Genomic DNA, 14733 nt, shown 5'->3' with positions numbered 1-14733 from the left:
GGACCCGCGCCACAGAATTACGAGCCCTGCGCGCTATCCACCAGGCTACCAAGCCCAATGTGAGTGTGTGGCTAGGAGTGATTGTGGGGGGGGGGGGGGGTGTAGGAGACTTTCATAACTCAACCTGTCCTCTCGCTTAAAATACGTCGCATTTCCGACGGACTTAAATAATTCGTTAACAAGACGACGTTCCCAAAGTGCACCAGGAGTTAATTCTGGGGGTTGGTTGTTCTACCCTCCAAGTCCGGCCTGGGGGAAGATATCAGGCCTGACTTGTGAGACTCCTCTATCAAACAGACTGTTGTTTGTAGCAGGCCGCAGGCCCACATATCAACTACAGCCCGGTGGCTACGCCTTGCAGGAAACTAAAAACTTTCTTGAAAAAATCCACATTGTTCCAGCAATATTTCTTATACTCGCTGGAAGGGTGTTGAACAACCGCGGACCTCTGATGTTTATACAGTGTTCTCTGATTGTGCCTATGGCACCCCTGCTCTTCACTGGTTCTATTCTGCATTTTGTCCATATCGTTCACTCCAGTACGTTGTTATTTTACTGTGTAGATTTGGTACCTGGCCCTCCAGGGCCCCCTCCAGGGCCCCCTCCAGGGCCCCCTCCAGGGCCCTCCTCCAGGGCCCTCCTCCAGGGCCCTCCTCCAGGGCCCTCCTCCAGGGCCACATGTATATTATTTGATATCGCTCTCGTCTCCTTTCTAGTGAAGTACATTTGGAGAGCTTTGAGACCATTCCAATAATTTAGGTGCTTTATCGCGTCTATGTATGCCGTATGTGTTCTCTGTATTCCCTCTATTTCAGTAATCTCTCCCGCTCTGGAGGAGGAAGTGAGTACTGAGCAGTACTCACTTCAGTGAGTACTTCAAACAATACCTTTGTGAAGTGGCGCTGTCTCTGCTGTTTTAAGTATGTTAGGCATGACGCCAGTATCTAGGCTCCGTCTACAGAAGATGTTTAGGGCCTGCGATAGTGGTGTATTGCACTTCTTGAGGAATATAGAATTCCACGAGTCTGGGCCTGGTGCTGAGTGCATGCTGTCTAATTCAAAGTCCAGTAGGGGTTAGGGTGCCAGCTGTTAAGTGATTCACTGTTGGTGTCACATTCATTCATTTGGATCAGCCATCTTCAATGTGATCCGGAGTTCACTGTAAACAGAATCGTACTGAAGCCTCAGTATTTAACTCATTTCTTTGTTGTCATCTGTGAAAGCTCCATCACCGGAACTTTCAAGGGCCAATGGTGGATGCAGTTTTTGCATACGAGAAAAAGTATTTCGGGTTGTTGACCAGACCACACACTAGAAAGTGAAAGGACGACGACGTTTCGGTCCGTCATGGACCATTCTCAAGTAGATGACTTGAGAATAGTCCAGGACGGATCGAAACGTCGTCGTCCCTTCACTTTATAGTGTGTGGTCTGGTCAACATACTTCAGCCACGTTATTGTGACTCATCGTCTGCGTATTTCGGGTTCTCTCTATTTCACTTATGGCCTTTTGCTCCCCCCCCCCCCACACACACACCCTCCAGTCACCACCACACACAGCTACGGAGAGGAGAGCCTGGCCACATGCGTCTCTTCCCCTACTTGATACGTCAACACCAGATAACACTGCACTAAATCCAGTGCTTGATAACATCCACATTAATGCATATCAGACCCGCCCGGCCCAGCATGATACAGTGACGGGCCTAGGAGATTATATATCCCCCCCCTCCTCCCATAATACATTACGGGCCCGTGCCACCACGGGGGAGACATCTCCCGTCACGCAGGGTGCAGTTGCACCTCCACAGATCTCCAGTATCAGCTCTTGATACTCGTAATGGCTCAAAAGGGCCACCACTTACGGGCTATTCATGCCCGTGCCACCTCTTGGGTGGCTTAATCTTCATCAATCAATCAATCCCATAACACACGCCACCCATTCTCCTCTTCCAGCACACCCCCTTCCCTGCCTCACTCACCATTCATAACTTGGTACTCACTCATACAATAAAAACCGTATTCATAAATGCTAGTACATATGTAGTTGGTAAAGTTTACATAGAAAGAACAGTACATTAATAACACAAGTTACCATACCAGAGCAGCAAGTAGCCATCGTCCTTATGAGACCCACAAACCTAACTCTTAACAGCTAACTCTTAACTCTTAACCCAACTCTTTAACCCCTTGTAGCCATCATTACAATGCTGGCTACATTATACACGTATATAGCAATCTAAAAGTACATTTAGGCACATAGTGAGCGACATTTAGCTTAGAATTCGAATGATGCTAAACTGTCCTAGGAAGTTGAGGTTATCAGCAGAACTCTTATAAACTAATCATACAATGTCGTATTTATATTTGTACACCCCCCCCCCCCAATCTTTCTACATCAACAGATTCTGTGCCAATCCTGACCCAAAATCACTCAAACCCACAGCATCGATCCGACTTCAGATGGGCTTAAAATGACTGCCCCCACCCTGGAAACACAAACCGAAACTGTCTCTATTTTCCGCTTGTTACAACTTGTAATAAAGTTGTTATATCTTGGCTTAACGTGTTTATGACGTATTAGAACGTTGTTACAACTTGCTATATTGGTTGTTAGAACTGGTTAGGAAGTGTTAAAACTTGTTCGAACGTTGTACCAACGTCGTAGTTTCGGTGTGTGTTTGGCGGGCAGAAATCTAAAGTGTTAAGAAAAGCAGAAAATTCACGTGTTGTAAACACAGACTTCGCAAAGGCATTTGATAAATGTCACCATGGAGTGATAGCGTAGAAAATAAGGTTAAAAGGAATAACTATTAAAGGAAAACGGTTAATAGGAATAACTATTAAATAGGCAGGCGATGAGTCACAACGTGGCTAAAGTAAGTTGACCAGACCACACACTAGAAGGTGAAGGGACGACGACGTTTCGGTCCGTCCTGGACCATTCTCAAGTCGATTGTGTTCGACTTGAGAATGGTCCAGGACGGACCGAAACGTCGTCGTCCCTTCACCTTCCAGTGTGTGGTCTGGTCAACTATTAAATAGGTAAAGTAGGGTGATGGATTTTCAACTTCCAGTCAAACAGAATGGAAAGAATAAGTCAATCTGGAGTACTGGCTGGGTACTCGCTGGCACTTCAGAGGGGGAGAGATTGTTGACATGGTAGGAACATATACGGTACATGTGTACACAATATATATATATTATTGGGACCGTCTGGAACCTCTCAAACATCATTTCTTGTGAAGGTTCCGACACCGTCTGCCATTCGGCTACGTTTCCGCTTTCCGGCTTGGGGAGTAGAACTCCCAGAACCCCATCAACCAGGTAACCCACCACGCCCACAGCTGACACGCACACCCACCACGCCCACCACAGACACGCACACCCACCACAGACGCACACCCACCACGCCCACCACAGACACGCACACCCACCACAGACACGCACACCCACCACAGACACGCACACCCACCACAGACACGCACACCCACCACAGACGCACACCCACCACAGACACGCACACCCACCACAGACACGCACACCCACCACAGACGCACACCCACCACAGACAGGCACACCCACCAAACCCACCACAGACAGGCACACCCACCACAGACAAGCACACCCACCACAGACAAGCACACCCACCACGCCCACCACACCCACGACGCCCACCACAGACAGGCACACCCACCACAGACACGCACACTCACCACAGACAGGCACACCCACCACAGACAGGCACATCCACCACGCCCACCACAGACAAGCACACCCACCACGCCCACCACACCCACCACAGACACGCACACCCACCACAGACACGCACACCCACCACAGACACGCACACCCACCACAGACGCACACCCACCACAGACAGGCACACCCACCAAACCCACCACGCCCACCACAGACAGGCACACCCACCACAGACAAGCACACCCACCACAGACAGGCACACCCACCACAGACAGGCACACCCACCACAGACACGCACACCCACCACACCCACCACAGACAAGCACACCCACCACAGACAGGCACACCCACCACAGACAGGCACACCCACCAGACACGCACACCCACCACACACACACACACACCCACCACAGACAGGCCCACCCACCACGCCCACCAGACACGCACACCCACCACGCCCACCACTGACACGCACACCCACCACAGACACGCACACTCACCACAGACAGGCACACCCACCACGCCCACCACAGACACGCACACCCACCACGCCCACCACAGACACGCACACCCACCACACACACACACCCACCACAGACAGGCCCACCCACCACGCCCACCAGACACGCACACCCACCACGCCCACCACAGACACGCACACCCACCACAGACACGCACACCCACCACGCCCACCACAGACACGCACACCCACCACAGACAGGCCCACCCACCACGCCCACCAGACACGCACACCCACCACGCCCACCACAGACACGTACACCCACCACAGACACGCACGCCCACCACGCCCACCAGACACGCACATCCACCACACCCACCACAGAGACACACACCCACCACGCCCACCACAGACACGCACACCCACCACAGACACGCACACCCACCACACCCACCACAGAGACGCACACCCACCACGCCCACCACAGACACGCACACCCACCACACCCACCACAGAGACGCACACCCACCACGCCCACCAGACACGCACACCCACCACGCCCACCAGACACGCACACCCACCACACCCACCACAGAGACGCACACCCACCACGCCCACCAGACACGCACGCCCACCACAGACACGCACACCCACCACAGACACGATGATTTTGAGTGAAAAAAAAAACAGTTCAGAAACCTGCAGTTATCATGGAGGAGGAGGAGGTGGCAGAAACATCAGATGGTGGTGGTGTGGCAGACGACCCCCCAGGGGTGGTGGTGGTAGTTGTGGTGGTGGTGGAGGGGGCGGTGCTGGGGTGGTGGTGGCGGAGATTGTGGTAGTGGTGGAGAAAAGCGAGTTGCTGGGGATGGAGGAGACGACCCCGGATATCTGGTGGCGAATACAAATAAAAAAAAAACTTTACAATCCCGCAATCTCTGAACGCCAGGCGCGCGTCTGCGCACGCGCGTACACACGCACTCACGTATATACGCGCACTCACGCCCACGCACGCGCACACACGTCATATTAACAACCTACAATGAGTGAACATGAGACACGATCAAGTCCATAGAGATCTGAAAGTCATCTTCATCATGACGTCATATCAATGGAATGGACTAACAGAATGCTAGACACAACAGTCGAGAAAGTTACTACCATATATTACGGTACCCTCATTCATTTTCTATTAATTCACAAACATTATTGCACGAATGTTTGTTACCCGGAGGCGGGGGGGGGGGGGTGACACTGGCCCCGAGGCGGGGGGGAGGAGTGACACTGGCCCCGAGGCGGGGGGGTGACACTGGCCCCGAGGCGGGGGGGTGACACTGGCCCCGAGGCGGGGGGGTGACACTGGCCCCGAGGCGGGGGGTGACACTGGCCCCGAGGCGGGGGGAGGGGTGACACTGGCCCCGAGGCGGGGGGGATGACACTGGCCCCGAGGCGGGGGGGTGACACTGGCCCCGAGGCGGGGGGTGACACTGGCCCCGAGGCGGGGGGAGGGGTGACACTGGCCCCGAGGCGGGGGGGATGACACTGGCCCCGAGGCGGGGGGGGGGGGGGTGACACTGGCCCCGAGGCGGGGGGGGTGACACTGGCCCCGAGGCGGGGGGGTGACACTGGCCCCGAGGCGGGGGGGTGACACTGGCCCCGAGGCGGGGGGGGGGTGACACTGGCCCCGAGGCGGGGGGGGGACACTGGCCCCGAGGCGGGGGGGTGACACTGGCCCCGAGGCGGGGGGGTGACACTGGCCCCGAGGCGGGGGGGGGGGTGACACTGGCCCCGAGGCGGGGGGGGGGACACTGGCCCCGAGGCGGGGGGGGTGACACTGGCCCCGAGGCGGGGGGGGGGTGACACTGGCCCCGAGGCGGGGGGGGGGGTGACACTGGCCCCGAGGCGGGGGGGGGTGACACTGGCCCCGAGGCGGGGGGGGGGTGACACTGGCCCCGAGGCGGGGGGGGGTGACACTGGCCCCGAGGCGGGGGGGGTGGGGGTGACACTGGCCCCGAGGCGGGGGGGTGACACTGGCCCCGAGGCGGGGGGGTGACACTGGCCCCGAGGCGGGGTGGTGACACTGGCCCCGAGGCGGGGGGGTGACACGGGCCCCGAGGCGGGGGGGGGGTGACACTGGCCCCGAGGCGGGGGGGGGGGGTGACACTGGCCCCGAGGCGGGGGGGGGTGACACTGGCCCCGAGGCGGGGGGGTGACACTGGCCCCGAGGCGGGGGGGGTGACACTGGCCCCGAGGCGGGGGGGATGACACTGGCCCCGAGGCGGGGGGGGGGTGACACTGGCCCCGAGGCGGGGGGGGTGACACTGGCCCCGAGGCGGGGGGGTGACACTGGCCCCGAGGCGGGGGGTGACACTGGCCCCGAGGCGGGGGGGTGACACTGGCCCCGAGGCGGGGGGGGACACTGGCCCCGAGGCGGGGGGGTGACACTGGCCCCGAGGCGGGGGGGGGTGACACTGGCCCCGAGGCGGGGGGGGGTGACACTGGCCCCGAGGCGGGGGGGGGTGACACTGGCCCCGAGGCGGGGGGGGGGTGGGGGTGACACTGGCCCCGAGGCGGGGGGGGTGACACTGGCCCCGAGGCGGGGGGGGGGTGACACTGGCCCCGAGGCGGGGGGGGGGGGGGGGTGACACTGGCCCCGAGGCGGGGGGGGTGACACTGGCCCCGAGGCGGGGGGGGGTGACACTGGCCCCGAGGCGGGGGGGGTGACACTGGCCCCGAGGCGGGGGGGGTGACACTGGCCCCGAGGCGGGGGGGTGACACTGGCCCCGAGGCGGGGGGGTGACACAGGCCCCGAGGCGGGGGGGGGTGACACTGGCCCCGAGGCGGGGGGGGGGGTGACACTGGCCCCGAGGCGGGGAGGGTGACACTGGCCCCGAGGCGGGGGGGGGGGTGACACTGGCCCCGAGGCGGGGGGGGTGACACTGGCCCCGAGGCGGGGGGGGTGACACTGGCCCCGAGGCGGGGTGGTGACAATGGCCCCGAGGCGGGGGGGTGACACTGGCCCCGAGGCGGGGAGGGTGACACTGGCCCCGAGGAGGGGAGGGTGACACTGGCCCCGAGGAGGGGGGGTGACAATGGCCCCGAGGCGGGGGGGTGACACTGGCCCCGAGGCGGAGAGGGTGACACTGGCCCCGAGGCGGGGAGGGTGACACTGGCCCCGAGGCGGGGAGGGTGACACTGGCCCCGAGGCGGGGAGGGTGACACTGGCCCCGAGGAGGGGGGGTGACAATGGCCCCGAGGCGGGGGGGTGACACTGGCCCCGAGGCGGCGGGGGTGACACTGGCCCCGAGGCGGCGGGGGTGACACTGGCCCCGAGGCGGGGGGGGGTGACACTGGCCCCGAGGCGGGGGGGGGGGTGACACTGGCCCCGAGGCGGGGAGGGTGACACTGGCCCCGAGGAGGGGGGGTGACAATGGCCCCGAAGCGGGGGGGGGGTGACAATGGCCCCGAGGCGGGGGGGTGACAATGGCCCCGAGGCGGGGGGTGACACTGGCCCCGAGGCGGGGAGGGTGACACTGGCCCCGAGGAGGGGAGGGTGACACTGGCCCCGAGGAGGGGAGGGTGACACTGGCCCCCGAGGCGGGGAGGGTGACACTGGCCCCGAGGCGGGGAGGGTGACACTGGCCCCGAGGAGGGGGGGTGACAATGGCCCCGAGGCGGGGGGGTGACACTGGCCCCGAGGCGGCGGGGGTGACACTGGCCCCGAGGCGGCGGGGGTGACACTGGCCCCGAGGCGGGGGGGGGTGACACTGGCCCCGAGGCGGGGGGGGGTGACACTGGCCCCGAGGCGGGGAGGGTGACACTGGCCCCGAGGAGGGGGGGTGACAATGGCCCCGAAGCGGGGGGGGGGGGTGACAATGGCCCCGAGGCGGGGGGGGTGACAATGGCCCCGAGGCGGGGGGTGACACTGGCCCCGAGGCGGGGAGGGTGACACTGGCCCCGAGGAGGGGGGGGTGACACTGGCCCCGAGGCGGGGGGGTGACACTGGCCCCGAGGCGGGGGGGTGACACTGGCCCCGAGGCGGGGGGGTGACACTGGCCCCGAGGCGGGGGGGTGACAATGGCCCCGAGGCGGGGGGGGTGACAATGGCCCCGAGGCGGGGGGGGGTGACAATGGCCCCGAGGCGGGGGGGTGACACTGGCCCCGAGGCGGGGGGTGACACTGGCCCCGAGGCGGGGGGTGACAATGGCCCCGAGGGGGGGTGACACTGGCCCCGAGGCGGGGGGGGGGGGTGACACTGGCCCCGAGGCGGGGGGGGTGACACTGGCCCCGAGGCGGGGGGGGTGACACTGGCCCCGAGGCGGGGGGGGGGGTGACACTGGCCCCGAGGCGGGGGGGTGACACTGACCCCGAGGCGGGGGGGGGGGTGACACTGACCCCGAGGCGGGGGGGGGGTAACACTGACCCCGAAGCGGGGGGTGACACTGGTTCCGAGGCGGGGGGGGCGACACTGGCCCCTAGGCGGGGGGGGGGTGACACTGACCCCGAGGCGGGGGGGGGTGACACTGGCCCCGAGGCGGGGGGGGGTGACAATTGCCCCGAGGCGGGGGGGTGACAATGGCCCCGAGGCGGGGGGGGGGGTGACAATGGCCCCGAGGCGGGGGGGGGTGACAATGGCCCCGAGGCGGGGGGGGGGGGGTGACACTGGTTCCGAGGCGGGGGGGGGTGACACTGGCCCCGAGGCGGGGGGGGGTGACAATTGCCCCGAGGCGGGGGGGGGGTGACAATGGCCCCGAGGCGGGGGGGGGTGACAATGGCCCCGAGGCGGGGGGGGGGGTGACAATGGCCCCGAGGCGGGGGGGGGTGACACTGGCCCCGAGGCGGGGGGGGGTGACACTGGCCCCGAGGCGGGGGGGGGGGGGGTGACACTGGCCCCGAGGAAGGGGGGGGGGTGACAATGGCCCCGAGGCGGTGGGTGAATTATCAGGTAGAAGCACCAAGCCATGACAACTATATAACACTTGGAAGGGGCGAGGATAAGGATTAGTTATGGGACCGGGGGGGGGGGAAGGATTGGTGCCCGACCGCTTGGACGCGTCGGGAACATTATATCGGTCACTCGTCTACGCTCCAGTGCAGTTTGAGGATTTTAAGTAGTCTCTAATTTAAATTTATTGAATGGATTTGGAGAGTAAAAGTTGTCTTAACATTCTGCAAGTCAGCAACTTCTCCAGGTATGAATGGTGTTAGTGAATGTGAAGCAATATTCCACTCTAGATGGCACTAGTGTCTTAAAAAGTACTATCAATGGCTTGGCACTTCCTTGTTGATGTTCTTACACTTCAGCCACTCATTGTTTCATGCAGTTTTAACAGCTACTCTATTGTATTTGTTAATAGTATAGATTTCCCATGCAATTATTCCCAAGCATTTTACGTGTCTTTTTCTAACGTGGGGTTTAAGAGGTTATCTTGAGATGATTTCGGGGCTTTTAGTGTCCCCGCGGCCCGGTCCTCGACCAGGCCTCCACCCCCAGGAAGCAGCCCGTGACAGCTGACTAACTCCCAGGTACCTATTTACTGCTAGGTAACAGGGGCGTCAAGGTGACAGAAACTCTGCCCATTGTTTTTCGCCGGCACCCGGGATTTAACCCGGGACCACAGGATCACGCGTCCAGTGTTCTGTCCGCTCAGCCACCGGCTCCTGTTCTTCTTCAAACGGTTCTACTCCGGTTCTTCTCCTATGCTTGATACCCGCTTGATGGGGTTCTGGGAGGTGTTCTACCCAAGTTGACTTGTGAGAGCTTGGTCCAACAGGCTGTTGCTTGCAGCGCCATCCACATATCCATGAGGATGAGGAGGGTTATCTTGAGGTTATCTTGAGATGATTTCGGGGCTTAGCGTCCCCGCGGCCCGGTCCTCGACCAGGCCTCCTTTTTGTTACACCCCCCCCCCCCCTCCTCCCCCAGGAAGCAGTCCGTAACAGCTGTCTAACTCCCAGGTACCTATTTACTGCTAGGTGAACAGGGGCATCAGTACGAAATAAACTCTGCCCATTTGTTTTCGCCTCCACCGGGGATCGAACCCGGAAGCTCAGGATTACAAATCCCGAGCGCTGTCCACTCAGCTATTAGGGGCCCCTAAGGAGGAAGAAGTACCTCGCGGGATCGAGCTTTGTCACGTTGAATGCTCTAGATTTTACTTTGTAACTTACTCGAGTTATCTGCACGCTTTGATAACGTGTTATGTGATCATCTTGCAACATATCCTCCCAAGATAACAATAACTACCACGCAATAACTTGTGCACCGCTTCACAAACAAAAATAACAAGCTTCATACTATTTGCTTTGACAAACTAATCTAACCTAACCACCCTAAGCCTAATATACGATATCTGAGGCCTAATATAGTACATATGTGTACTATACTAGGTCCAAGAATATTCAAGTTTGTGTATTACCTTCATTTATTTTAAAAGAATTCTTAATCAGTCCGTATACCATTATCTAAAATCTAAGAACGTACTAATTCCTGACTACTGACGATAGTCACAAAAGATACTATCTAAACAGGGGGATGGAAATTAAAAGGCCCGAAATCTCTTTCAAGAAGATAAAGATAAGTTTTTGAAATGGACGAAAGATTAGCAGATAAGAGTTTAATGCCGACAAATAGAGTTGTGAAGTCGACTTGAGAATGGTCCAGGACGGACCAAAACGTCGTCGTCCCTTCACCTTCTAGTGTGTGGTCTGGTCAACATACTTCAGCCACGTTATTGTGACTCATCGCCTGCATCGAGAATAAATGTTCGAAATGAGGCAAATAAGATATTAGGATTTATTTATAGTATCGTTAACAATTAAAACGGAAAAGCAATGTAAAGGATCTGGGTGTACTCATGTCGGAAGACCTTACCTTTAAAGAACACAATAAAGTAGCCGTCACAACTGCAAGAAAAATGACAGGTTGGATAACAAGAACTTTTCACACTAGAGATGCTATACCGATGATGATACTTTTCAAAACGCTTGTACTCTCTAGAGTGGAGTACTGCTGCACAATGACAGCCCCTTTCAAAGCTGGAGAAATTGCTGACCTGGAGTATGTGCAGAGATCCTTTAGTGCTAGAATCCACTCAGTAAAACATCTAAACTACTGGGACCGACTAAAGAGCCTAAATCTATATTCTATTGAGCGCAGGCGGGAGAGATACATAATAATTTACACGTGGAAAATATTAGGGGGGATGGTCCCAAACCTGCACACAGAAATAACACCACATGAGACCAGAAGACATGGCAGGATGTGCAGAATACCCCGGTTGAAGAGCAGAGGTGCAACAGGTACTCAGAAAGAGAACTCTATCAACATCAGAGGCCCGAGACTGTTCAACACGCTTCCACTACACATAAGGGGCATAACTGGCCGACCCCTCACAGTGTTCAAGAGAGAACTGGATAAACACCTCCAAAGGATATCTGATATCAAAGATCAGGCTGCGAGGGGCAGAGTCCAACAGCCTGGTTGACCAATCCAGCAACCAGGAGGCCTGGTCGACACCCGGGCCGCAAGGACCTTGAACCCCGAAAAAACCTCAAGGTAACCAAACCACATTCTTACATTCCCTAGAATGTAATAATGTGGTTTGCGTTAAAAGAATGTATAATTCCTATAATTTACATTCCCAAGAAAGGCGAAGAATTAAGGGTGACATGACTAAAGTGTACAAGTGAACGAATGGCAAAAGAAAGGTGATATTAAGAAGATATCAAATATATCAAGACATGAACACGAAACAATGATACAAATAAGATAAATTTGGAAACAGAGTTGTTGACTTATGGAAAAATTTACCAGGTAAAATACAACACGAGGGATCACTGGAGTGTTTCAAGCGTAGGTTAGACATGTAAATGAATCAGTTTGGGGAGGATATTAGTAGCAGCTGCCTCGTATAGACCAATGGCCCTCCTGGAATTATCTTAATTCTTCTCTTTATAGTTAGGCTGAGTCAGATTACTTCTTAGAACAACTTGAACCAATTACATTGTTTAAAGCGTCCCCTATTTCACACGCCAGACTGCGAGCAGCTGTCTCCAACAGCCTGGTTGACCACACCGCCAACCAGGAGGCCTGGTTTGGGACCGGCCAGAGGAAACGTTGATCTCTTGGAATTAATACAAGGTCACATACAGGTAATACACAAGGTAATACAAGGCCGGTCTATCACAAGATAGACCGGCCCGCGATGTCATTGATTCACGAAACCCCCTCAAGACAAGATAACCTCGTTATAGTATGTTTTAACAGTGATATAAAGTTCAAGCACGTTTAACGAGATAATAAAATACACGTCAAAAGGTTTAGAAGGGGAACTATGAGGAGAATGCGCCAAGCCATTACGACTATATAGCACTTGGAAGGGGTCAGGATAAGGATTTGGGATGGGACGGGGGAAGGAATGGTGCCCAGCCACTTGGACGGTCGGGGATTGAACGCCGACCTGCATGAAGGGAGACCGTCGCTCTACCGTCCAGCCCAAGTGGTTGGGTCAAAAGGTTTAGAGTAACTTAGGATAAAATAAGATAAAATAACAAGATAACAAGATAAACAAGATAACAAGATAAAAAAAAACACAGTGGACCAATAATATTTTACATTTCACATTTCAATAATCATCACATAGTATCTATTACAAACTGCATTCCTGAAGGTAGATAATGGTTCACTCTAGGCATTCCTAGAGTGAACACTATTGGGGCAAAGTGTTTTTACGTCCAAAACAAAATGTATCGACACGTAGATATGCAAGCAGAAATGCTGGACCAACCGGGTTGTGGTGGTATGTCTGCGGGCCGCTCCAAGCAAAGAATTATACCAACCAACCAAAGAATTATAGACCAGTTGCACTAACGTCCCACATAATAAAAGTATTTGAGAGAGTGATCAGGAGTCAGGTCACTAGTTTCATGGAGACCAATGACCTCCACAACCCAGGCCAACATGGATTTAGAGCAGGAAGATCCTGCCTCTCACAGCTACTCGACCATTATGACAAAATCACTGAGGCATTAGAAGAAAAGCAGAATGCAGATGTGGTATACACGGACTTTGTAAAGGCATTCGACAAATGTGACCATGGCGTGATAGCACACAAAATGAGGTCAATGGGAATAACTGGTAAAGTAGGACGCTGGATACTCAATTTTCTGTCGAGCAGAACACAAAGAGTAACAGTCAACCATATAAAATCGAGTCCAAGTGCAGTTAAAAGCTCTGTACCTCAGGGTACAGTCCTTGCACCACTGATTTTCCTTATTCCCATATCAGATATAGACTCTAATACAAGTCACAGCTTTTGCATCATCCTTTGCAGATGAATAACAAATCAGCATGAAAATTACTTCTGTTGAAGACATTGAAAAACTATAAGCAGATATTAATAGTTTTCGACTGTGCTGCAGACAATAACATGATGTTTAACAGTGGTAAATTTCAGGTACTCAGGAATGGTAAAATTACCTTAAACATAATACAGGGTACAAAACACAATCAAATCTGCCCATAGTAGGAAAACAGCATGTAAAGGAATAGTGAATAATGATGTCCGACGACCTAACGTTTAGGGAGCATAACCAAGCAAATATTGCGTCAGCCAGAAAAATGATAGGATGGATTACGAGGACTTTCAAATCCAGGGATCCCATCACAATGGTTGTACTCTTCAAATCACTTGTGTTGTCCCGTTTTGAGTACTGCTCAGTACTCACTTCCCCTCTTCAGAGCAGGAGAGATTGTTGAAATAGAGGGAATACAGAGAACATGTACCAACCCGTCCAATTAAAATAACGTGGCTTTTCGCTTGCATGCGCCAAATGGCCAAAAATGGACGTAATTTGCAATGAAATCGGCTCACGAAAGTGATGTACTGTACCGATTTCGGTTTGGGTCGGTAAAGTTTGGAGAGGAAACTTTAAATTAACGATTTTCATGACGTTTTGAAACTTTAGGAAAACTTTTTGCCCTAATACCCTACGACAGGACCCTTAACTTGCTGTTTTGGAAAACAAAAATCCAAAATTATGTTCAATTATTTTTTTACTTTCAAATTACGTCAATTTTCGGCCATACGGGCAAACGGCCAAGAAACAGCCTGGTGGACCAAGCTCTCAAATCAAGCCTGGCCTAGGGCCGGACTTCGGGAGTAGAACAACTCCCAGAACCCCATCAACCAGGTATCAAACAGGTGAAAACACCCTCCCCCCCCCTCTCCCCCGCAAGCACAACTAGGTGAGTGTACACAACCCCCCCCCCCCCCGCAAGCACAATTAAGTACCCCCCCCCCCCCTCACACACACCCCTATCAATGAGGTGAACCTCACCACCCCACCACGGGTCACCACCCCACCACGGGTCACCACCCCACCACGGGTCACCACACCACCACGGGTCACCACACCACCACCGGCCACCACCAACACCCGCCCAATGTCCCCCCTCCTCCACACAGAAAACAACAAGCACCACGCACCTCACAGATACACTCTCACGTTCTCGCCCAGTTCGTGACACGCTCCTCTCAGAATTGTTTATACACAATAAACTCCAACTCT

At 55.7% G+C, this 14733-nt stretch overlaps 1 protein-coding gene across 27 annotated transcripts in view; it reads right to left on the bottom strand.

Moving 5' to 3' along the window:
• The window catches only part of osa (trithorax group protein osa), a 427150-nt gene that overhangs the window by 89807 nt on the left and 322610 nt on the right, over window positions 1-14733 (bottom strand). For 13 of the 27 annotated variants that reach the window (XM_069313016.1, XM_069313017.1, XM_069313019.1 and 10 more), the window contains one exon: window positions 4861-5052. The exons of the other annotated variants lie outside the window; for them this stretch is intronic. In XM_069313016.1, the coding sequence (XP_069169117.1) occupies window positions 4861-5052 (192 nt within the window). The remainder of the gene's footprint in view (window positions 1-4860; window positions 5053-14733) is intronic. 27 annotated transcript variants of the gene reach the window in all.

This window comes from Procambarus clarkii, chromosome 74 (assembly GCF_040958095.1).
Source record: "Procambarus clarkii isolate CNS0578487 chromosome 74, FALCON_Pclarkii_2.0, whole genome shotgun sequence".
In the NCBI taxonomy this organism is placed as follows: Eukaryota; Metazoa; Arthropoda; class Malacostraca; order Decapoda; family Cambaridae; genus Procambarus; species Procambarus clarkii.
The sequence above is the reverse complement of the archived record's forward strand: the minus strand, read 5'-3'. Positions and strand labels throughout refer to the sequence as shown.